General features: G+C 40.1%; 1 protein-coding gene across 1 annotated transcript; it reads right to left on the bottom strand.

The window, feature by feature from the left end:
* Positions 1-1,425: 1,425 nt before the first annotated feature.
* Positions 1,426-16,908, bottom strand: cmtr1 (cap methyltransferase 1). The gene is made up of 24 exons (XM_066671051.1): positions 16,489-16,908; positions 14,715-14,831; positions 13,993-14,141; positions 13,714-13,872; positions 13,382-13,474; positions 12,594-12,665; positions 12,170-12,264; positions 11,417-11,489; positions 11,034-11,232; positions 10,280-10,398; positions 9,873-9,969; positions 8,305-8,437; positions 6,894-7,073; positions 6,368-6,424; positions 6,192-6,249; positions 4,949-5,017; positions 4,591-4,722; positions 4,150-4,275; positions 3,846-3,937; positions 3,255-3,323; positions 3,101-3,148; positions 2,889-3,001; positions 2,260-2,368; positions 1,426-2,170 (listed from the first exon to the last, which is right to left on the bottom strand). The coding sequence occupies exons 2-24, from the start codon at positions 14,824-14,826 to the stop codon at positions 2,026-2,028; spliced, it is 2,499 nt and encodes an 832-aa protein (XP_066527148.1). The 5' UTR covers positions 14,827-14,831; positions 16,489-16,908; the 3' UTR covers positions 1,426-2,025.
* Positions 16,909-26,183: the final 9,275 nt, after the last annotated feature.

Here is a 26,183-nt window from a genome sequence, read left to right as displayed (position 1 = left end):
GCGAAAAGTTATAATGATCAAATTCTAAATAATATTACATTCATTTGGAGCAAATAAATAAGATTGTGTTTTAGAGTCGTTATTGATTAACAAATAAAGTCATAATGTGTGGAGAATATCACTGGGGATTACCAGTTGACCTCTAGTTCCGCTTGAGCTCCTACACTGTGTTTTACAGTAGAGAGTCTCTAAAGCTCAATCACGAAAACAAACTGTCAAAAGAAAGTGTAATATATGAAAGAAAAGCTAATAATAGAGAGGACATCACCTGATATTGGAACGTTATCAGAAAAACCCATTGCAGCCCTAAGAGCATGGTTTCAAATACACAGGGATATAACGAGCACGTTTTTACTGCAGGAATCTGGTCGTCCAGTGACTTGAGTTGAATCGTCAATTACTTTACATTAATCTTGAAATATTATGCCTTTATTCTCACTTGAAGTCTTGTATTTTACTTAACGTGGCTCTAAAATGTTTGTATAAATGTGTTTGAGATCAAAAGTATGTTGTTAATACATATTTAAAACCCAAATCTAGTTTAATCAAGTGGGGAAAAAAAAAATCCTTAAAAAACTAAGCTTTTAACGTGACGTCACAACATACATGACACTCACGCTAGTGAAAATATCAACACTCCCTACCTAAGCAGCCCTTGAATAATACGTCCCTTTTCCACACACCTTCCAGACAGACATCTGTGCTCGATTCTTTACGAAGTCACCTGAAGACAGCTTTGCAGCAAGCCCCTTAAACATGCATCTTTCATTGGATTGCGTGTGGTATCTTCATGATACACACACTGCTTGCATGGGTTTTTTTTGCACACATTAATCATCTGAAAGAAACGGGGGAACCCAAAAACAATGCATTGTGACATCACAAACCAAATTTACATGTCTAATTAATTTCTTTATGAGGACAATATGGACTGAGGTGTGAACAGAACAGTTAGCCATCATTTAATATTAAATTAAACTAATCCCAAATGTACTTATAACTAAACCCAGTGGTCTACAGTTGGGAAGAACCCGGCCAAAAGGCTTCTATTACAATAGGTTTTCATTAAGGTTTCTGTATTTTCTACTAATGAAAGTGAAATGATGGTCCTTAAAGACTGACCTTACGCTCCAGGTGCACGAGCTCCACATTAACTGAAAAACACTGAAGTACTTTTTCACCATCTCTCTTATAGTGTTCAATTCAAACTCAAACATATCAGGAGCCTCTCTAAAAGATAAGAAAGAAGTAGATGAAATGACCTATGGCTCAAACCGCTCTGTCTGCGTTTAGTGTCTCCATGTGACATAACTCTATTAAACACAGAATAACCACTAAAACGTCTTCAATATAAAACACGCGCACTTTCAAAAGACGTCCTTGCGGCTGTTCGTTCACATCCATCCACCCAAGTCAAGGACAATGACACTTGGTTTGTTTAGCAAAGGCTGAGATACCTCAGCGGTTTTTATATTGTCAAAGTCGGCAACAGGCTTAAAAATGCAAAGACATTTCTGAAAACTCTTTAAAGAAATTAAAGAGAAGGTGCCTGCCTCAGTTCCACATTTACAAGCAAAACCAAACAGGAGAAAACAGGAAGGCAATAGGCCACAACAACACAAAAATCACGCAGAAGAGGAAATGTACATCCCTGTGGTCATGCACTGTATTATTAGAAGAGGAGCTGGAGTTTGGAAGCGGCGTATTTCTAGTTCTCTGGCTGCGTCAGGTCAAATCTACAGAGGCTAACCGCTACAGCTATCCAAACCAGTGAGAAAACTACACAGAGTGGAGAAATTTTCTCTCTAGGCTGTTGCCGGACTCAATGTGAGGATGGGATATTATTCTGAAGACTGGAGGGAGGCTGTAAAGCTGTGTTGAGAAGCACTTCATTGTGGCATTTTAAAGTAGCGTTTTTAACAGCATTAAAAAAAACATGCATTTTAATACACTTCCTCTTCTGCAAACTACTGCGCCCTCTTCTGGCAAATAGAAGCTTCTGTTCCTTAGTGTTCTGTTCCCATCTCACGTCTCCCACTGTTGACAGTGTTTGCGAATGAAGGAGAGAACCTGGTCTTTGGAGAGTTTCTCAGGATCGATGCGGGTTTGAGAGTCATGAACTCTGACACCTTCCTCCCATGCCCAAAACAGCCTCTCTTGGTGACACACACTAAGGAAGAGACAGAGACGATAATATTATTTAATCCATTATCCACACGGTGAACAGTTAAATACATTTCTTTCTTATTTGCCACCTACTGAAACGGGGCCACGGCACTGGGGTGAATCTCATAGGTTGAAGTCTTCGTCTGTTTATTGAAAAAGAATTTCTTCTTTGAGTTCTTGCTGAACGCCATCGTCCAAGGGTCTGAAAGTCGGACACAAAAAAAGGCAAAAGACTTAACGTACAGAGAGAGTACGAACTCAAGTCTGACTTTTACACTATTGCAGCACAGCAGTGGTTCTCTTTTTTGTGATAAATTACATGTGACAACACAGTCATGTTAGTTTAATCACTTTCTTTTATCTTTCGTCATCTTCTCTCAGCATTGTTTTATGTCGCTGCATTTAGGTTTTTCAGTTTACCCCCCACCAGAAATAAAAGAATACAAGCTATGGCTCAAATATAAAAGGTATGAAACTTACATACGATGCACATCACGCTTTCAAACTAAGCAAGATCCTCCAGGGCGTTAGTAACAGCTCGAATTTAAAAATTGCCTTCCGTTCTGGTGTTTTTATATTTGGCTTTATTCCCCTTCCCCAAAATATGAAAAATATTTATGTGAATGGTTGGTCGGTAGGTATGTAAACATATAAATAAATAAATAAACAATTTCCCCCATTTTGAAAAATGAACATTGCCAAACTAGCCCCGCCCCCCTCACCACGGACTGTTTTGATGATGTACAGGCCGCTGGGTAAAAAGTGGCGGTCGTCTCGTCCTGTGTAGGACAGTCGGGGCATTCCTCCTGAACTCTTCGTCACCTTCATCTCCAATCTAATAGTACACACACACACACACACACACACACACAGCTTTAAATGGAGCAGAGGTTACAGCAGAGTCCAGAATACGGCTCCTTGCACAGTTACTGACCTTACAAATATTTTGTCCATCTCCTCCAAACGATAGACTTCTTTGATCCTGTATAACACAACAATCAGTCTGTTTAGATGAAGATTTTCCATTCTTAACGTGGGACAAATAACGGTTGAGAAAGAAGGGACAGCAGAAATGAGGAACAAGTGACCTTATTGGGTTCATGTCTGGACGACTGGGTTTGGAAACAGCTTTCACAAACTTCTCTGCCATCTGAATCCTGCAAAACAGACATGAAGTTCAGACATAACGGTGAACTACAACTGATATTAGCACTACGAAGAAAAGGTTCAGCCATGGGTGGTCAGCCTTGGCTGAATAGTTACAGAAATGGGTTGCGATGCCTTCCATGAGACATCCTGTTAGCACTAGCACCACTGGCAGACTGGACTACATGCACACACACATCAAGTGGGGCGGTGTCAGACTGTCCTGGAGACACTCGGAACGGCAGCGGTTGCCTTCGGAGACGAGTCCTGCGTTACACTTGGTGGAGACGATGAACGTATCCATGTGTAGTGGCACCTTAGTGAGTTTGTCGTCACACACCCTGGACTTGGACCTGGTCAGACACCATACTGGGAGACACTGCTTCTATATGTGTGGCTTTATATATATTGCCCAAATCAGTCTACATTTTCAGTCAATTATTCTTTCCCTTTGCCTTTTTTATTCTAGTTGATAAAAGCTACAATGACCACAGTGTTACATCTGTGTTAAAATTGGTGCAAAGCAAACACACCTCTGATTGAAGTGCTGCTCTCTCACATCAGTACCATTCAGCACCAGAGCATCCAGAACATGTACAGCATTGATTCTCCGCTGGGCTTTACCCTGTGAACACAGCAACACTTATCTTTTTGCCAAAATCAGATTAGATCAGTGACTCTGATACACTACACTACGCTGTAATGGGAAATATGGCGTCTAACTCATTAAGAAAAAAAGAGAAATTGTATAAGTGTAAAGCTGTGACGGCACAAAGTGAGATAAAACTCATGAATCAGTGGATAATCATTAGCCATTAGTTCACAGTTTCTCCTCACCTCCCCCTTCAGCTCCTGTACAATCTCCACACTCAGCAGTGTGTCTCTGGGCAGCTCCAACTTAAAGTTTTCCAGCTTAATCCAGCGGAGTGTGGCTTTGCCATCCCATGTGTAGATCTGTGATTTCTACACACACACACACACACACACACACATATATATGAAACGATATTCTACTTCAAGATGGTTCCAACATTTCTATCCTTGGTTTATGTTTGTACAAGGTTTTAGATTCATGAGAATCACCAACAACCAACATATTCTGCCATATTCCGTGTTGGTTTTCTGTCGTAAATGAGTTGTAGAACCCAAATTACTTTGTTTAATAGCTGTGATTAGTATACTTGATATGAAGTAACAGCTGGGTAAACATCCACAAAGTGTGGTGACCCCATCATTATTTACCAGGGGTTATATTCCCTTTTAAACAGAGAGCCTTACCCCAAGGCCCAGGAGAAAGATCTGCTCTCCCCCTCCAACGATACACCGATGATCCAGAACATGCTGGAGTCTGTCCAGGGTGCTGGAATTCAGAGCTGTTGGCCTAGAGTTAAAGCTCTCAATGTCCAAACCCTAACAAACACACACACAGAAACACAGAGATCCTCATTTAGAAGTTGTAAGTGATGCATTGTAATACTTTCCTTCAAAGCAAAACAAAACCCTACCACTAAATTCTCTGAATTACAAAGTCATCAATGGTTTGCAAATACTGCTACAACTGACTTTGTAAGACTGAAAAGTTCACCAAAATACATCAAGAAAACTTCAAGAATTAATTAATTAACAGCAGACAGACCTTTACGAGCTCATAAAACTTGGATTTAGGGTCTGAGGGAGAAGGAGTGACTCTGGCTTGATCAGGAATCTGTAAATAACAGTAAAAATCTCTAAAAATGTATTTTCACACACTCCACACATTGTCCATTTTATCAGTTCCACACTGTAGATCTACAGTCTGTGACTGTCCATCTGCTGCTTTTCACACTGTTCTTCTAACCGTCAGGACTCGCAGAAGTGTGCACCTACAGAACTCCAACCTGCATCTCTTTATTCCAGAGAATTACAATTAGAATGTTTTACGACAACGGATCCAAAAAGACTGTAGCCTCCAACAATTTAAAGAAACTAAATTTAATTCACCAGAAAAGGCCGTGTTACTGAGAGAGTGAAACCTGACTCATATCACACCCCAGTGGCACAACTAAAGTATATCATTGGGAAATTGAGAGTTCCCAGTAAACAAGGGACGTCCCTTGACGTTCAAAATAGGTCTAAAAGTAGTCTGTCCATCAAGGACATATTTTAAACGTCAATGGACGTCCAAATTCCATCGTAATAAGTTGGTTAAGTGGTGACCAATCGATAACGTCAGTGGATGTCCAATGCATTTTATACAAGTAATTTATTTCGGGACCAATTAATAACGTCAATGGACGTCCAAAATACGTCTAATAGTCGTCTTTTCAATGTCTGTGTTTGGACGTCTTTTCAACTTTCATTTTCAACCTTAAGAGAACGTTGATTAGACGGCAGTCATTACGTTATTTCAACGTTGAATCAACGGCTAAATGTTTACTGGGTTTGAAGATCTTGAAAACCAAAAAACCTTTTTTAAATTATCAATATTGTGAATATTTTTTGCTAAAATCTTTAAAATTGTGGGTCATTTACACTAATATCATTCAAGCTCAATTTAATATTGCAAACACTGCACATGCTATTAGATTTTTTATAATAAAATCAGGCTTTAAATACTGGCAGATCAGCTGGTATTTATTTTTCATTATTAAAGTTAACAATCAAGCTTTCTGAGTGCTGCTGATCTTTATTAATTCTATGTCCTGGAGTTTTGTCTTTCTCTGTTAAAATTACTCTAAAGCCTGTCACTAACCAGGATAGAAAAGACCTTCAATCTGAAGTCCCTGCATATGATAATCTTTGCAGGAACCAATATGCCTTCAATAAAATATATGCCATAATAACACCAAGGACAATATACCACCTGGAGTAGTTCAGAAATAGTAGTAGTGTGTACTTACCCCCCACAGTTTGAGACACTCCTTACGAATGTCCGCCTGTTTGGGCTCGGACAAAGTCCTAACCAGAGTTAGGAGAGGAGAGAAAAAAACAAAAACAAACACAGATAAAATAAACACTCAGCACTCTCAGAACAAGTCCAACATTAAACAACTGTCACAAACAGTAAACAACTCACGTGTCTCTGACGTAGGCGTGGATTTTGGACAAAGCTTTGATCTGAACAGCGCAATGACTAAAAGACAGGAATAAAATGAATAAATACAGCATAATATACAGTGTTCTCCACATTTTTCATACTGTCATTAGCTCCTGATCCTAACGGTAAAACATTAACTAATTTTTCAAAATGTTGTTATTTTTTAATTGTTGAGTTTCTCAGCATGGTTTGTTTGGAACGCTCCAATCTAAAGAAACACATCAAAGTCAGAATTATTTACTGCAGCTGTGATGGGAACCAGACATCCAAAGAGACTCCAAATCTCCCCTAAATAAATGTATACCATGAAAGGGTTAAACAGGTGCTGTTCGATGGCTGTTTCATTATTTTACAAAAGATAAGATTTTCAGTTCAAATTATATTTTAACGCATTCATGACTGAGCACCATTTCAGATCTAAGAATAAAAATGTATGCATTTTAAACACTGAATTAGACAGAACTTCATTCAAAACTAAAAGCTATGTGAATAAATGTGAAATTACTTTTCATTGGAGTGAGTCATGTACTGATAGAAGTCAATGTCTCCTTTGATGATGTCCAGCGGCACCACATCAGTGACGTCTCTCTCTGTCAATCTGAACTGATTCAGCTTCATATTCACATTGAATAAGTAGTCTCTAACAGCATCAGACCCCGGCTTAAGACTCCTACACACCACATACCTACACAGACACACACACACGGTCAATGAGTATTCTTGTATCAGAGTCTGTACCATACAGCTTACATAACTACACACACAAATACAAATATGGTCAATGTTAAGGGTGTAGATTTGATCTAAGCATTCGTAGGGTCAAATAAATCAATTGCCAGTTTGAAAAAAAAACATTGTGTGTTGAGTTTTATTACTTTCATAAGATTTTGTATTATGTTAAACATGGATTAGTTTTGTATAACATCAGTTTAGTTCATTTATACCACTAATAATAGACCCAAAACGTATGGGTCATGCCGTTTTCCACGCATGGTTTTTTTCACTAGCGTTGCAGCTGTTAGCATTTGGATTACCTAAAATTACACAACACACAGAAGTGTTTAAAGGCTAAGCACCAGTGATATGAAAGTGTCAAACAAATAAATATTGAGTTTCTAACTTGTGTTTATTGATAGTCAGAAAACATGTTATTTCTTACTAATTCAAGGAATAAGGTTTAAAAGACCGTTGGTCCCCCACCCCCCCGTTAGCTTGACTCGCTAAACTCGGTGTCTCAGATTATACTCGGCTACGTAGCTGCATTACGGAGGTTTATAGTGTCGGATGAATTCGAGTTCGACTTCGATCACATTTACAAGAATAACGGTACCTCTACATTTGAGTTTAGCTTATTGCTAGGCTATTGTCATAATATTATATGCATGTTATATGCATATGCATATGCATATGCATGTAAGCATGTTATAATTGTCATAACATGACTGTCATAACAGTCGGTCATAACGGTGTTTTACCGCGGCGTTGTTCAGCTGTTGTCCACCAGTGACGTCACGGTTGCGTTCAAGAATTTCCGTAGCGAGCTCGGGTTTTTCCATCAATTTAAAAACATTCAGTTTTAAAGCAAATTAAGCTGCTATTTTCATTTTAATTCATACTTATATTTGTCAGTAACTACAATAATGTGAAATATTCATGGAGGTCCATTAAGCGGTGCTTAGCCTTTAAACTACCCACAGCTAATTACACTGGCCACAGGTGGTTTGGGACTTGAGAGTGCACTTTAGGCCAGCCTGCCTAAACTTCGTCTGGAAGACAGAGACTCTGGGAGGAACAATGGGTATTCTCCACTCCAAATATTATACTAAAATATTGGTAGGGACAATTCTTTCCATCTAAAATACTGACTGTTTATAGCACAGGTACTGACTCAATACAGCAAACAGCCACACACAAACCTCTCAGAATTGGCAGGTCTACTGGTGACAGGCTTGAAGAGTGAGATTCTCTCGAAGCAGAGATAAAGCAAGTAGATCAGACCCACGCTGAAGGGTGTGAACAGGTCAAACGTCTTACACACAAAATGGCCTCCTAAACACACAGCCACACGTAGATACACAAGATGAACTAGTGTGTGGAATTAGCAAATTATAAATGCTACAGATACAAATATATCAAACTGTTTCCAAAAAAACAAACAAACCAACATTAAAAAAATAAATAAAATGGACGTACGTGGCTTTCTTTGTACAGTGACTATATAAAAATAATTAGTGTTGCACCGATACTGGCACCAAAACACAGTATTTGTATCTGCTACAGAGAGCACTGATACCATAGGTGTGTTGGAAATGGCCCCCTACTCACTATTCCCTACAGGCAGTACACAGGGCACTTTTCCGGACACATCCCATGAAGCAGATACTGATGTGCATGCAAGCCACTGCAGCTCAATTTAAAGTTGGGGCAAATTATAAACACACTGGGTATTTCACACCACACGACTGGGGATAACACCACACGAACCCATACATGCAACTCGCGTTTACAGGCACAGATAAATATGGATGTACAACTTGCTGTGGTTATTGTTTGCGCTGCTATTTGTGTAGATCCACAAAGAAAAAACATGTATAAAGGTTTTTGGGTCGTGGATGGGAAAACATCGTTTAAGGTGGAATGGAAAATTAGAATTCAGTTGGAATAAAGGCTGCAGCAGCATGTTGTGTGGCGCACCATGTTCTCTTACAGGTAATACTGGTCAGTTGGGGACATATTGTAGGATAATATATTGTAGTTTTTCCATAGTTTTACCATTTAATCCGTCCTCCGCTGTACAGCTCCACTGCATGGCTGTTGAAGGGACTCGTTCATCCTAGAGTTGGTGGAGAGTTTACACTACACGACTCTGTCTAAATTCGGGTCGAAAAAAAAAAAAATTCAAACATTCGATATGCTGCGACTGGTCTGAAACGCGATTTCAAAGCAAAGAAATGTAAAGTCGTGTAGTGTAACCCCAGCTTAAGGCATTCCAAAGAAAACTGACTTCATTTAAGCAACCACAAAGAAACACGCTAACACAGGTCAGCAGCAGGGCTTAGAAAATGTATTTCAAAGTCGTGACAAATATCCTCATAACAGTATAAAAAGCTGTTCGGTCAGGCTAGACTATGTCTTCCGACTTGTACTTGTTACTGCATTGTGGAAATATAGATTTTTTTCATGGCTCTGAAACTTTACCATTTTTAAATGTGCAGTTAATAAAGAAGTAAATGTTGTTCATTCGAGCTTATTATATCTTATTAGCAATACAGAACACTGCTTTAACAAAATAAAATCTGTAAGTATAGGAATAGAAATATCTGGATTTATAGGCATCCGTCTAGTAGTTAAGAGCGATAGAGTTGGTATCGGTACTCTGTAGCGGCAGATACTTGAAAATGAAATACTGGTATCGGTATCAGAAGGGAAAAAGTGGTATCGGTGCATCCCTAAAATAATGAAAACAGAAAGTTAGATTTTGCACCTGTTCTCAGGACAGACAAAGCTGTGAGAAACTGACACAGTAGAAGCTGTTTGCTCAGGATTTCCTGAATGTTCTCCTGTCCCTCAACTGAGAAACCCTACACAGTGAAACAGAGAGCATCATTTCAACCAATCACAGAGCACTGTATGAGTGTCTTAAACGCTAGAGTTTAGAGATATGGTTGTTGTTTTTCTACATAGATTTACATTATTTACTTATTTAAACACAACTAAAATGCGTTATGTGTAAGGTATTGGATTACGAAATAGGACAAAAATGCTTAATTTCTACAAGACATCTTTATCAAATTAAAGCATAATAAGAGATGGTCATATTATGACTACCTACTTAATAGTGGGAATAACCACCCATTATATTAACTTCATTTAACATTGCAGCAGACTGACCCCATCAGCCATAAGGAAATGCAAGCCTCTCTTCTCCGTGCTCTCCCACACAAAGTTGCGGAACGCAGAGATGTTCTCTGGCCGTGTGATATCACCATCTCCATCCACACCGCCCTCACCTGCAGGAAACCAGGAGGTCAGAGCAGGGGCCAAAACAAACTTAGCACAGAAAACTTAATAAGAATTACTTACACAATTTTCTCATGTGAAACAAACTACTACTTTGACAACTGAAGGTTTAAACTTTCTGATTAAATTTTCAGTAAATTAGTTATATATTTATTTAAGGTGAAATCACACTTGACAATGTTGCTTTGTACCATGCCCAAGCATGACTGTCTCCTCTCCAACACTCGTATGTCTTCTCTTGTGCACCATGTACAGTACAGCGACACATCATATTCCCGAGGGAAATTGTAAAGTGTCTTATCTTAATTTATTTTTGTAATTTATGACGATTCCTCCTTTAAATAAATATTTTGTTCTTTGCATCCTTCTTCGCGTACGTGGGAAAGTCTCAGGAGTGTGATATGTTCAGACTGATGTCAGATATAGTGCTCAATATATAGACAGTGTGAACAGCAGAACAAAGAGATCAGATCTGATCACAAAACTGGATTTAGGCCACTCCTATTGCTGTGTGAACGTAGCATTTGTCACCTGAACAAAACATAATCCACCTGAAATTTGGTATGTACATTAGAACAATGTATAGGTCTACAGAGCTTTGCTTTAAGGAGTGATTATTATTCACCATAGTAGGGTTCGAAGAGTTCACTGGGTGCAGCATAGAAGTCTTCCAGTTTGAAATCATTGGCTCCTTTTAGGGTCATGCCGAACCCTTTCGCATGCCATCGTCTCCGCCACAGAACATACTCAGAGAATCCTCCAGGTCCAGCACACACATCTCCAAAATACAGCAACTCTCCCTCTTTATCACGAACCATGGGCCTCTACACACACACACACACACACACACACACACACACACACACACACACACACACACACACACACACACACACACACACACACACACACACACACACACACACACACACACAATCTATATAAAAACAAAAGAATGGCATAAATTCAGAGGGTACTTTTAATATGAAAAGCATTTTAGAATTTTACCCCTTGGCTGTCCTTTGGGTTGGTGAACATATAGTCAAACACATGGTCCATGTTTGCCATCTTCATAGCGGCTCTGTGGAAAAAAGGAAAAAAAAAAGTAGAAAATATATATTTGTTGTTTGGTGGGTGCATGTGTATAAGGCTATATTTTTTCCTCTTTATTAATATTTAATCTTTCATTCATTCATTATCTGTAACCCTTATCCAGTTCAGGGTCACGGTGGGTCCAGAGCCTACCTGGAATCATTGGGTGCAAGGCAGGAACACACCCTGGAGGGGGCGCCAGTTCTTCACAGGGCAACACACACTCACACATTCACTCACACCTATTGACACTTTTGAGTCGCCAATCCACCTACCAAGGTGTGTTTTTGGACTTTGGGAGGAAACCGGAGCACCCGGAGGAAACCCACGTGGACACAGGGGGAACACACCAAACTCCTCACCTAACATTCTAGAGATGCTCTGTCCAAAATACTACGACCATCCCAAATTTGGGTTTTGTCAAATTAGCTCAGACATTTTATGCTCGTCCATTTTTCCTACATCTAGTTTCAAGAACTGACTATTCACTTGCTGCTTAATATATCCCTCACCTTTGGCAGGTGCCACTGGAACAAGATAACTAATGTGTCAGTAGTTTTAATCTTGTAGGTTATCTGTATATATATATCATGAAAAAGCTTTAGGCATTGTGACAAATTTTTATACATTTATTAACATGCCAATAATGCCTGTATTTAGATGAAGTACCTGTTGAGGAAAAAAGCTCCTCGAATAGTTTCGTATGGGTTGGATCGTGTACGCGCTCGCCTCATCTCTTCCCCCTCAAGGTCATCAAAGACACTCTGCAATACAGCAAGAATATCTGGCAGTTATACGACACATCAGGATCCTTATCAAAGAGTGGAAAGTGTTTTATCTATCTACACATGAGCTAGAGTTATCATCTACGCAGTACAAACTGTACTTTATAAAGAGGTCCTTTCCTCCTAAAATAATATATTATGATTTCCCATTCTGGTTTGCTTTAAAAAGCTATACCAAACAATCTGCCAAATCTATGTTATTTAATTTCACATTATACACAACGCAGCGGGCATTATTACAACAAACACACACCCTGCGGTGAATCAGTTTATCTAGTACAGATGAATACAATTGTTACGTATTTCACCTTGCAGCGCAGCAGTAGTTGCAGGAGTTCCTCTGAACAGAACTCAGTCTCATCCTCTATCTTCAGCTTCCTCTGAGAAAACCAAATATGGAAAACACACGTTTATTATTAGATTCAAATACATCAAAGTTATAACACAGGATGAGTGTTTATACAGAGTTCAAAATCCCGATCACTTCTATTCCCTTCTCTATGTAATAACACAGTCGATCATGAGATCACTGGTTAAAAACTGTTACATGTGGCTCCCGAGTGGCATAGTAGTCTAAGAACTGTCCCCATAATCAGGGGATGATTGTGCTAGACAAAATGAGCATCTGTCAGCTGATGAAACTGATCTGGGCAGTTTGCATTCTCTAGTGCATTAAACTTTAGAGGCAATTCCAAGTGACTCGGAGGAAACTTGTGCTCTCCAACACCTTTCTGAGACTGTTGGCAGTGTGTGTAATCAGGGGATGGAGAAATTGCAAAGACTAATAACAGGGTCAAAAATTCTGTAAAGACGTGGGGGATACATACATGCAAATTTATAGTGTCTCTTTATTAAAAGCAATAGGAGCCTGATGTTGCAGGAGTTGAAATATCTGCTGGTTGCTGAGTGGACAGCCTTTTCTCCTGGCACTTTTCCTCTGCATGGTACCTTCTCTACCTGACTCTTGGTTGTTTTCCGCTATAAAGCAGAGTCTAATTGATACCATGCCGTGGAAAACCGTCGTGTGAGGACTTTGGCCATAATGACACATACACGTCACACAGTAATTGTCCACGTACATATCATGTTGACCTACCTCGCCTATTCTCATCCAGTCCCTGAGCTCGTCTGCATCTGGCATCTCTGTAGAGCACTCTGGAAACCATGTCACCTCTTCAACAGCACTGGGCTGGAGAGAGCGCAAGAGAAATTATGAGAAAATGGATTGACAAGTGAGAGAGAAACAAAAGAAAGGTATAAAAACAGAAAGAAATTTCAGGAATACAGAGAGAAATCTGTAAACTGTTAAACCAAAGCACACTGCATCTGGTGCATAGTACATTAAATGACTTGCTGGTCGGATGTAATGCTAAAACAGGAGTGGGGTCACTTTGTGGTAATGTTTCAGACACAGTGATGTAATTTTACCTCGGGTTCATCTTGCCATTCCACGTTGAGTTCTCCCTGAAATCCCTGCAGAGTCAGTCCGAGACCACGCCTCCCTCGCTGTGTGGAGGCCTCCACGATCTCCTTCCGACCCTGACCAAACTTTCCAAGACCCTCACCCTCTTTGAAACCCATTTTGGCCTGAAAACAACAGACAAGCATCGTTATTAAAATGTGCCTGCAATATATAAGTAGATAAAAAAAAACATCTAACACAAAGTAACACAAGAACAATGCTCTGATTGACTGTGTGTAGCTTACCATGAGTTTCTGTGAGACACTGTTGTACATGGAGAACTTGGAGGAACTCTGAGAGTCTTCATTGCTCTGGGAATTCTGGGATGTTGCTTGTTTGGAGAAGCTGGGTCTGTGATCTTCAGCATCACTGAGGGATTCACTCTGACTGGAATCTGTAAAAATTAGTAAAGATTAGTAACAAGGATTTAAAAAAAGGACGTATTCTGACATCTTATCCTTGTCTAAACAGCCCTGCTCAGAATGAGCCCTGCTTTCATTCCTTTAAATGAGAAACAGCTCGCTTCAGCGCAAGAGCGAAAGAGTGAAAGCTCCGGTTCTTAGTTTGGCTCTCTTTCTTTTGCTTGGTACTCTTTATTTCACATTTTGGGGACTAGTAGTCACTGGCTCCCAAATGTGATATGATAATGCACTGAACAAGAAATGTTTTTATAGTATTTCCACTTTAAGAATCATTTTAGTTTAGAATGTATAATTATAAAGATCTTTTAAGTAAAAACGTCTGTACCTGTGTTTTTTTGGGGTTTTTTTTAAATAATGGGAGAACCTATAATTGGAAATGTAAATAATTGGGTTTTGGAAAGTAAAAGATGGGTGAAAAGCTGTTGAAATGTGTTGTGTTCTGTTGATGATGTTGAATGAAGGTACCTCCGTTTGAACAAAAATAAACCTCTCTTATGTCCGTGTTTTGTTCAGGAATGACCGGACACTTGATACACATAACTGACCCTGGCTAGTGGTTCTCTGAGAAGACTCTTCATCTTCATCAGAGCTGGCCTCTTCTCTACGAGCTTTCTTCCTCCTCGATAACTCCTCTGTCGCATCTAACCTCCTCTTCATGATGGCTGCAGGTGGAAAGAACACCTGGATGAAAACACAACACGTGATGCTATCAATGTCAACTCCTCAGGAAACACTGTCCTCTGATTAACACTGATTTGTGTGTCATAATAGCAATAACAACACTCTGATATTTGATGCTGTGTTGAACCCTGTTTGACATGGGCCTACTACAGGAAAATACCCACACTGCACTGCATTGGCACCCCTACATGAATCACTTTTATATTTCTTACTAATGCCTGTGGACAGTTTCACCCAATCACAGCCATTCACAGTATGTTACACAGTTAATACCTCTACCAACATGAGATTTTTGGATTCTGGGAGAAAACAAGAGCACCCAGAGGAAACCCACTCACACACAGGGAAACACACTCCTCACAGACTGTGACCAGATGCTACAAAACCCACAACCCCAGGCTCTGGAGCTGTATGGCAGTGATACTACGTGCAGCAGCATGTGCAGCGCACACAGCGGGAGTGACACCTTGTACAAAACTACTAAAAATCATATTCTTATAATACAACTACAGCCATTTCAGTAAGAGTCACATAAACATGGTTTGAGGTCTGAAAATATTACTCCAATTCAGTGAACAGGACAAACACAGAGCAGGAATTATTTGGGCGGATCATTGCCAGCACTGCAGTGACACTGATATAGTGAGGATGTGTTAATTTAGACTCTTGGAGTTTTTAAATACATCAGTTTTTATCGTTACACTTATATAGTGGCTTTCTAGATACCCAAGGACGCTTTTACAATCTACACTGCTCAGAACGCTCAATTCACACACACACACTGGCGAGAAGCGGCAGCCAAACGCGCACAGCGTACTCTCGACCGGAAACGACCGTCCACCTGGAGGACTGCATCGGGCACTAGGATTTCACCCAGGACAGAGCGCCAATCCATATCTGGGCACACACATACACACTCATTACATCAGTGTCACTGCTGGATTAATAAAAGCAACACAACCAAACACAGATATACAAGTGTGTGTGTCTAAACGAGTGGAGAGTGAGTGGGACCCAGTGTTTAAAAACTCAAGCAAGCATTGCTGTGTCTGATCCACTCATAAGTGCAACACACAATCTTTGATCATCAGTGGTCACAGGATGCTGTTGGATGGATACTGGTGGACTATTCTCAGCCCAGAAATGACACTGAGGTGTTTAAAACCTCAAGCAGCACTGCTGTGTCTGATCCACTTGTACCAGCAGAACACACACGCCACATCAGTGTCAGCTGGTGGTCCTGTCCATTGAAAAACAAGGTGAAAAGGGGCTAACAAATTATATATAGCAACAAATGAACTACAGTCTGTAATTGTAGTACTACAGTATGCACCTGTATGTTCAGTGGAGCTGATAGAGAGCAGGCAGCATAGATGTTCTAATAATAACAACTTATTCCATGTCTTTCTGGAAGGTAAAGCCCCTTTTTTGTAAGTGTCTATAATCCTGCACTTATTATTATACCAATACGTTTAATGCCTTATCATTCTGTTAGAAATATTAGAATATTAGAAACATTAAGTCAGATTTTATAGAGAGAAACGCAGCTCATGTTTCAGAATAAGAGGGGGAGGAGGAAAATGATCAAGGAAAGCATGAAGCAGAGTTTACAAGTGCAAAATTGTTTGGGGAATTTACCTTTTAGCCTGATAAACTTGTTCAGGTGGAATCTCCCTTAACTGAGAACAGTCATTCCACATCCAACTGCACTAGCGCAATATTTGAGCTGTGTTTCTGCAGTCTTGAATTCAAGGAGAGGTTTAACTGAATTCAGAATTCACCCTGATAAAGCCTGAACATGATTCTGTAAGAAACAAAACCAAAGACAGAGAGATTAACCCGTTCAGTTTGGGTTTCAGCTTCCAGCTCAGTGTAACCTGAACATTAGCTCAGCAGCTAAAAATCACCACAACAAGCCTTCCAAACAGCGCACTGCTAACGTTTAACTCATGGTCTAAGCTTCGGTGAGGCTGCAGTTTGTAAAAACATAGTTAGGTTTGAGTTATATTACAAAAACGAAAGACAATTTAATGAGAAAACCACTTTGTTTTTCTCAACCGCGCAATACTAACCCGCCTTTACTCTCCGCCGACTGGCGCATTGTACTGACGTTAAAGTGGTTGCCAGGTCCTTCAAGAATCCCCGCCAAAACTCAAATTGTAAAACTCAGTATCTCATCGCAAAATGATAATAATAATAATAATAATAAGGTCAGATCTATGCATTAAGACCCCATTCTCTACCTCTACCCAGTCTTCTTCTGCTCGCATGAGCTTAGAAAACATGCCCCATAGACTAAATTATTTTCCAGTATCATAAATATACCACATAGCATAATGCTAACAAAACAACTTGATCACACAAACCTTACTGCTTTATTACTACAACCACTCGTCATTGCATTAACTTGTAAGCATTTGCTGTCTGACAAACACTCTAAAACCTAATCACCAGATTATCTCCATGTAGGTCTATACCGACCCTGCGAAAACTACCCTCACAAGCTGATAGAATATAATAATATGACTAAGTATCTCCTATTTGTGAGATACCAAGTTAAAGTTCTGTGATTTAAAGAGGAGTATGGCAAATAGCTCACTACTGGGATTTCAGTATTTTATAGGAAGTAAAGAACCATGAAATGTGGAGTAACATTTAGTAAGAAAATATATTTAAAACCTTGGCCTGTTCACTTCCCAGTAAACATTTAGCTGTTGATTCAACGTTGAAATAACGTAATAACTGCCGTCTAATCAACGTTCTCTTAAGGTTGAAAATGAAAGTTTTTTGGACGTTCATTGACGTTATTAATTGGTCCCGAAATAAATTACTTGTATAAAACGCATTTTGGACGTCCACTGACGTTATCGATTGGTCACCACTTAACTAACTTATTAAGATGGATTTTGGACGTCCATTGACATTGAAAATATGTCTTTGACGGACAGACTACTTTTAGACCTATTTTGAACGTCCAGGGACGTTCCTTGTTTACTGGGTTGTTTCTAACTCAGTGTTTTACTTGGATTTATTATCATTTAATTAGGATTTAATATATTTTATGGAGTGCCTATTTGATATCTGGAGCACTATTTTGGTGCTAGCATGCTGTTAGCTTTATGTTGGGAGTGTGGAGGATTGTGAATTCTTTTTAATGTGTTTTTAATGCGTTTTTCTCAAGTCAGTTGCCTTTAAAGGCAATTTATCACTGAAACCCAATATTTCTTCGCATAAAAAGAATTTAATGGAGTACATAAGCATTCTTTATGCCAGAACATACTTCTATATCATGATGTGACTAAACTGCTAGTTTTTGATAAAGTATTGAAGTTGAAATTATATATAGATTTATTTTATTTTCAGATTGCAAATTCAGATGTTCAAGAGGGCTACAACAGAGCTTTATAATGATGACACAGAGAACTACACTGAATGATTAATGGATTATGAACACCTAGCCTGTATCTACACTCATTGTCCATTTTATCAGCCCCCACTGATAACACGGTTACAGACTGTAGTCCACCTGTTTTTCTGCATACGTCCTTACCCACCATTTCACCCTGTTCTTCAATGATCAGGACCCCCACAGGACCACCACAGAACAGGTATGATTTGGGTGGTGGGTCAGTCTCAGTGCTGCAGAGGTGATGTGTTTGTGTGTGTTGTGCTGATACGTGTGGATCACATCTTAAAGGCCTCAGTGTTACTGCTGGACTGAGAATAATCACCAACCAACAATATCCAGTCCACAATGTCCTGTGTCCACTGATGAAGGACTAGTGAATGACCCAAACTGCATTAGAGGACTGGATCCCAAAAGTACACAGTGCGCTAATTCATCATGTGCTTAGAGAAAGCAACATAGTCACTGGACTAGTTCATGTCATACAAAGACATATAAGGACAGACAGATTAAGCAGCTTTATAAGAGTCATCAGCATCATCACTGAAAACTCTAAATGTCATAAGAACAGGGTCTGATTCAATGCTCTTCTTCCATCTTATCAGTTAATGATCAGAACTGTTTTGTACCATTGTAGTGTATCATTGGTTAATGTGGTTCATACAGGGAAAAAAACACACACACACAAAACCGAGCCCTGGATTAGATTCAGATCCCACCTTATGTTGTGCTCATTCACATCACAATGATCTCACAGAAATCACAGATCTGAGGAACTGCAAACTTAATCGGGTCAGAATCCTACCTGGAATCACTGGGCATCAGGCAGGAACACACACTCACCCAGTCACTCCCAACTATAGACAATCCAACTAACAAAATCTGTTTTTGGTGGAACCAGAACACACACAGACATGGGGAGGACACACAAAACACACAGTGAACCCAGGTGAGGATTGAACCCAGGACCACGAGACCCTGAAGCTGTTCATATCCGATTCAATTTGGCTGTCGCAACAATAACATTTATTTCCATCAGGTTTAGCCTAATGAGAAACCAGTCACTATAAACTGAGCTGGAAAAGGTACACCGTGAGCATCACTGCAAGTTCACACAAGTCCTATTCTTTGACATTAATGCCAGACTAATTACACTTACGGGCGGCACGGTGGCGCAGCAGGTAGTGTCGCAGTCACACAGCTCCAGAGGCCTGGAGTTGTGGGTTCGAGTCCTGCTCCGGGTGACTGTTTGTGAGGAATGTGGTATGTTCTCCCTGTGTCTGCGTGGGTTTCCTCTGGGTGACTGTCTGTGAGGAGTGTGGTGTGTTCTCCCTGTGTCTGCGTGGGTTTCCTCTGGGTGACTGTCTGTGAGGAGTGTGGTGTGTTCTCCCTGTGTCTGTGTGGGTTTCCTCTGGGTGACTGTCTGTGAGGAGTGTGGTGTGTTCTCCCTGTGTCTGCGTGGGTTTCCTCCGGGTGACTGTCTGTGAGGAGTGTGGTGTGTTCTCCCTGTGTCTGTGTGGGTTTCCTCTGGGTGCTCCGGTTTCCTCCCACTGTCCAAAAACACACGTTGGTAGGTGGATTGGCGACTCAAAAGTGTCAGTGGATGTGGACGTGGGGGACTGGCGCCCCCTCCAGGGTGTATTCCCGCCTTGCGCCCAATGATTCCAGGTAGGCTCTGGACCCACCGTGACCCTGAACTGGTTAGAGGTTGAACCACTGAAAGGGTTACAGATAATGAATGAATGAATAATTACACTCACCTGTACTCACACTGTTTGGATGGAACACTGTAAAGAAGCTTCTTAATTATTATGGAAATCCTGTCACAAATACAGCTTTTTTTTTCTCAATAACAAAGTCACGTTTGGTTGCTTTGAATACAATTTCAACAGACATTTCAATGTGTAATTTACTTTCTCGGTCAGTTTTGTTTCTCACTGTGTTTGTAATCCTGAACACACTCAGTGATGTTGAGGCAGCAGCTCCTTGGCATATCCACATCCTTTCAGCACCGTGGACTTGTCTTCACACTGTGGAAAGGTAAATGCAAACAGCTGTGGACTTATAAATGAAGTGCTGTTCATATGATGGGGGAAGCTTCGGTGCCCCATTAAGTCTTACATGGTTGTTAGGAGTCTCCTTTACTCTTTTAATAATGATTCGAACTCCGGTTGTCCCACATATATTCCCCCTTTGACCTCTCTTATGCAAATGAATAATCACATATCTAATCTGCTCAGAAATATCCCCTCGAAAAATGCATGTAATTAAAAGCCATTTTGACTGTTAAATAAGTTGATAAAGGGGGGCTTGAATTTTGTTTTCTACTGCATATATGAGATTGCACACACACACACACACACACACACACTCATAGAGGTTCAATGGGATGCAGAACAGACATGTGACCAATTACACAAGCAGTCTAGGCCTTATAAGTATTAGCCGGGTGGAAGTAACTGTGTGAAATGAACAGACGGGTCAGGCCAGAGACAACAGTGTGTGTGTGTGTGTGTGTGAGAGAGACAGAGAGAGTGTGTGTGTCTGAGGGACAGCACCACTGTGTGTGTGAGTGTGTGAGTTTTTCTAAGGGGGCTTCAGGGGGTCTCTGACCAGAGAAGTGATCTGGGTGGGGAGAGAGAGAGAGAGAGAGAGAGAGAGAGAGAGAGAGAGCACTAAGATGTTTTTTCGCCTGCCACGTTTGACCCCAGGGTATATTCGCTACTTACAGGTGAGTAGCTTATATTGGGTCAAATGTAGCTAAATGTATTGGCTTTTTTATAGCATCTTCACATCTGTATTTCTGTTCATACAGATCACACAAACCTACAGAGCACAGGGCATTATTGATAAACATACATAAAACAGTCATTTCCCAGCTTATGTATGCTAATTTAAACCATAACTGCTGAACCATGTGAATGCTTGTGGGAAATTCCACCCATTTTCTGTATTGTTAAATGTGTACGATGAAAACAAAGTCCTCCAGAGGCATTTATTCTGAAATGTTCGGACCTACAGAGACTTACCAAAGTCAGAATCATTTGTAGTGGTGGAGATAGGAACCAGACAGGAACAAAACCAAGTTATAGATAATTATTATAATAGTTTGGACATTTGCAGAATGTTGCAAAGCAAAAAACAAAGGGTTTTTTTTTTTTCAAAATAAAATTTAAATCACTAGCAAACTCAGAACACACTCTAGTAGTTTAAGGCAGTGAATATGATTGAATATGAAGGCTTACCCAGTTACTCACACATTCACACCTTGTGGACAATTTCACACACTCCAATCAGTCACTAACACACTCAAATCTGACATTTTCACACAGCCATCCAACCTACCAACATGGATTTTTGAATTGTGGGAAGAAACCAGAGCTGAGTCAACAGTTTCTCTAAAGTTAAAAACTGAAAACTATCTATTTTTTGCAAAAAAGACATTATTTCAATATATTCCACTTCATTTTAAAAACATAACCTTATCTCTGCTTTGTAATTTAACAAAATACCATTTACATATTCGATCAAATCAACGCAGGAGTCCCGCAGCCTTAAGAAACGCTTTGATCTGATTGAGATTCTCTTTGATGTGGTGTCATTGTGATAGACACAGAGATATTAATAGAAGTGATAAGCAGTGATAATTATTCCAGCCGGTCATGTGTAATCCCACCCACTGGGACAGAATTAAAGTGTAGGGTGAAACCCATCACTTGTAGATTATTATGGCTTTGAATGAATGAACCTGGATCGTAGCCAGTGACCTGCTTGTGGTCTAATTAATTCTGCTTAATAGGATCACCTGTCAAACAGCGCACTTGTTCTAGATTTCTAAGTCACTCTATTTACAGCAGCCATTGCTGCTGGGATTATCTTTTCCATCACTGTAGGTGACAAATGCTACAAAAAAACAAAGGCTATTAGGGTAGACTTATTCTAAGATGTGTGCACTGGGCCTATACACAGTTTACATGCTACTTACATAATATAGGTCATGCTTTATTGTATTGCACAGAAGTTCAACAAAATATGTCCTCCACATTTAAACACCTACTCTTCTAGGGAGGCTTAAGACTAGATGGTCGAACATTGCTGTGAGAATTTAATAGTGTAATATTAACAAGGTCAGGTGTTAGATGTTTATTTTTGGATCACAAAAGCCACTCCCACTTATCCCAGAGGTACAGTATGGAGGCACAGAACACAATTGCAGCCCAAACTGTAGGGGATTGATACCTCTCTAGCCCTCTCTTATTGGACATGTTGAAGTTAAGCTCATGTGCAGCTGCTCCAAATTTTATTTTCTCTGCCTACATTACATGTACAGTGTGACTCATCCCGACACTATTACACCTGGTGTTCTAGTTGTAGTTCAAGTTCTCTGGCCCTGACATCAACAAAGTGTGGACTGGGTGGTGGGACTCCAAGGCTTTGAGAGCATTCTGGGATACGATCGAAAGGTGTATGTTATCTTTAATGCCTACCTCTTATTTACAGACTCAGGCAGTGCGGAGTGAGCTTCAGAGGGACAAGCCCCTGACCTCATGCTTCGCCATGCTGCTGGGCCTTGTTGGCTTTGGGATGTCAGGATACAGCTCCCGCCAGCTAACACTGCACTACAAACCATCTCCCCATCTGCTGCGGTGAAGGGAAGAGCCAGGACGTGAGGAGATAAAGGAGGACATAAAGACTAGTGGCAGTACATCTTATCTAGCTAGCATTCTTAAGCTTGCCGTTATGATTTGTGATAATCGCCCTCTGCGTACACTCTTAGCTTAATTAACTCCACTTTGCTTTGTTTTGCATTATGCTAAAGCTAATAGTCTTGATGTGCTTGCGAGGATGGCCAATCCTCAACCAAGCTCTTCCCAGTCTCTTCATGGATTCTGTGCCTTAGGGAACAGTGTCCGACTAAATTTAGCTTAGGTGTATTCCCTTTACATGTTACAGAGTGTCCTATGTTTTACAAAGAATGTCTATAGCTAGTGCTATAATAAATTAGTTAGCAGCTAGCATGAATCTACTCCCAGCTAAAAGACCTACAGCCATATTGTATCATTCACACTTGCATCAAAACCCAGCATTGATTATTGCTAACGCTTATGTTGTGAATTGTTTTACGTGAGTGTGGGCTTGTGGGAGTGTGCAAAATGGCGAAAGGGCCTCAAACAACCTTTCACATTCAAAATATTGGTGTGAAGGTACTAGGTGAAAATACTCTATAATTTCAATTATAAAAATTAACAGAACAAGCCTAACCTACCACGGTAATTCAGATTAATGTTATTACCAGGATGAAGATAGGATATAAGCTCACCTGACAAAAAAAAATAGTCACCTGTGCCTGAAACTTACCTTATAGTGTATAATACCAATACAAGCACAAATAACAGCTGTGATTTAATTTGGAATCGACTGGACAAGTATCTGGATGTAAGCAACATCAAGGTTCAGCCACTCTTGCATCAAAGACTGGCGCAGCTCATCCAGATCCCGTGAACGCCTTCCCTGTCCTTTTACTTCTAGGTAGTCCCACAGATTTTTAAGAGGATTCAATTCAGAGGACTTTGCAGCCAGTCCAGGTATGTGGAAGCTCCTGAAAGTTCATCATGCCAAGCAGTTACATTTGCAGTCTTGCAAATGCGAGAGTTGTCATCTTGGAATACAGGGGTAGGAACTGTTCCTTGGTAAGACGCTGAGCAAAAGCCAACACCCTAAGAACATCACACCCTTCCACAGCCTCCACCAACTCGAACCACACCTTGGATGCTGTCCTGAGGTGTATGGTGAACAAATGCCTAGCATCATACACTGTATTTCCAGCAACTTTGGGAGCAGAAGTGCTCTGCTCCAAATGTTCATGGTGTACAGTTGCCTGCAGAATCTTCTTTAAGAAAGTGGTTGTGAAGGACCGATATTGGCATGTAGGAGCAGTTCTTACCTGGAAGCGAAGCAGTTTTCATTCACAAGCCGTAAAACACGCAGGCAGTGCCTGTCCATCAGTTTCACCTTTCGATGACAATTCAAACGAAATTTTCCTGTAGACACTGCTCATCGCCCCATATAACTGGACACTTCCATACACCTGTCAATTCAGCTACTTCTTCCACACTATGACCTATAGCATGCCTAAATACAATTGCTGCTTTTTGCCAAGCATTTACATCTGCTTTGCAACCCATTTTCCAAACACTGAATGAGACATTCATTGCACTGTACCACCTCTTCTCTATATATGAATCTCATTGCACACCCTACAGGTATTTATGGCCCGATTGGCCTCTGCAGGAGTCTGACGTTAATACCAAGTAAACAAGGAACGTCCCTGGACGTTCAAAATAGGTCTAAAAGTAGTCTGTCCATCAAGGACATATTTTAAACGTCAATGGATGTCCAAAATTCATCTTAATAAATTAGTTAAGTGGTGACCAATCGATAACGTCAGGGGACGTCCAAAACTTGTTTTATACAAGTAATTTATTTCGGGACCAATTATTAACGTCAACGGACGTCCAAAATACGTCTAATAGTCGTCTTTTCAATGTCTGTGTTTGGACGTCTTTTCAACTTTCATTTTCAACCTTAAGAGAACGTTGATTAGACGGCAGTCATTACGTTATTTCAACATTGAATCAACGGCTAAATGTTTACTGGGTATAACCTTAAACACACATGGTGACTAATTTTTTGTCTGGCTGCTTATTTAACAATGCAGATTTCATGGACACTAAACAAAAAATTTAAGTTTGAACAGTTAGCATTATGTAGCTTGTGTTTATATGGTATCCACAGACAGATCTTCTACAGAAACTAAGCTAATCTGTAAGCTAAAATGTTAGCCAGTGTGAGCATTTTGAGTCTTGCTATTCACAAATATCAACAGACCATAGCTAAGTTCATATGATAGCAGCCATTGTTTACCTGATGGTAGGATGAAACTCTTTATATTTACTTGCTCCCAAACTGGCAAAGATTTAAGAGACGGAGTTGATAAGTACTGTGCTAGACCTTGCTTAGCAACCAGCAGTGTCTCAGTTACATTAACAGACACTCTTATCTAAAGTAACTTATCATTTGAATTATGTTACACAGGGGGGCTATTCTAGCATTGGATGGTGTAGCATGTAGCATGGTGTTACTGCCTGTAATGTAGCAATGTGTTAATACCTGAGGTAGGAAACCACCCCCAGTCTGCCAATACCTACTCCAAATTAAATATAAATATAATCTAACAAAACCACTATGAAACAAGAATATAAGCTTTCCAAAATGCTTAAGAATTATTTAGCATTAGCATTAGCATTTTGCCGTGAAAATAATATGAAGCAGATTACTGTCAAAACTGCTATTTTCCACATTGTCTACCTATGATGTATTTGTCTGTACCTTATATAATGTACACTACTGTGTGTAGATTAATTTAAAAATCAAATGCTCATATAACAACATATGATTTGTGAAGTATTCAAACTTGTGGTTTTTGTGTGTAGAGCTATATTTAAACTCTGTAACTTGTGTATGAAGGTTTATTTGATCAGTGTACTTATATAACCAATTCAGTGTCTATGGCATTGGTTAAATGCAGAGGTGGGATGAGGAGGATACAGCTGGAGGCACTCACCAAATACAAACGCAACAAAACTGTACATACAACAAATGAAAATGGAACCTCCCACCTCTAGTTAACTGATGCTATGAGAGCAGGTTAGTGACTGTGGAATGGGACTTTGAATCTTCAGCCCTTGCCGAGCAACGCAAGGCGTTGAAAACTATACACCACCCTCAGGTAAGAGTACTAAGGCCTGCCAACCTTAGTGCCAGCCTCTGGGGGTTGCCTGTTCTATACGGTATGTGTTCGAAATCCCATCACATGCACAAACCTGTCAGAAACCCTCTGTGAATTAGAGAAATAACGAATGACTAA

Source organism: Hoplias malabaricus, chromosome 5, assembly GCF_029633855.1.
Source record: "Hoplias malabaricus isolate fHopMal1 chromosome 5, fHopMal1.hap1, whole genome shotgun sequence".
Classification (NCBI taxonomy): domain Eukaryota; kingdom Metazoa; phylum Chordata; class Actinopteri; order Characiformes; family Erythrinidae; genus Hoplias; species Hoplias malabaricus.
Note: the sequence above shows the minus strand (reverse complement) of the source record. Positions and strands in the feature narration are given on the sequence as shown.

Excerpts from the sequence above, each read along its gene's own strand:
- cmtr1 (XM_066671051.1), bottom strand. The coding sequence starts at position 14,826 with ATGAAGAGGAGGTTAGATGCGACAGAGGAGTTATCGAGGAGGAAGAAA. Across the intron at positions 13,475-13,713 it reads AATGGCAAGATGAACCCGAG|CCCAGTGCTGTTGAAGAGGT; the intron begins GTAAAATTACAT and ends CGCTCTCTCCAG. Across the intron at positions 2,171-2,259 it reads AGTGCCGTGGCCCCGTTTCA|TGTGTGTCACCAAGAGAGGC; the intron begins GTAGGTGGCAAA and ends TCTCTTCCTTAG.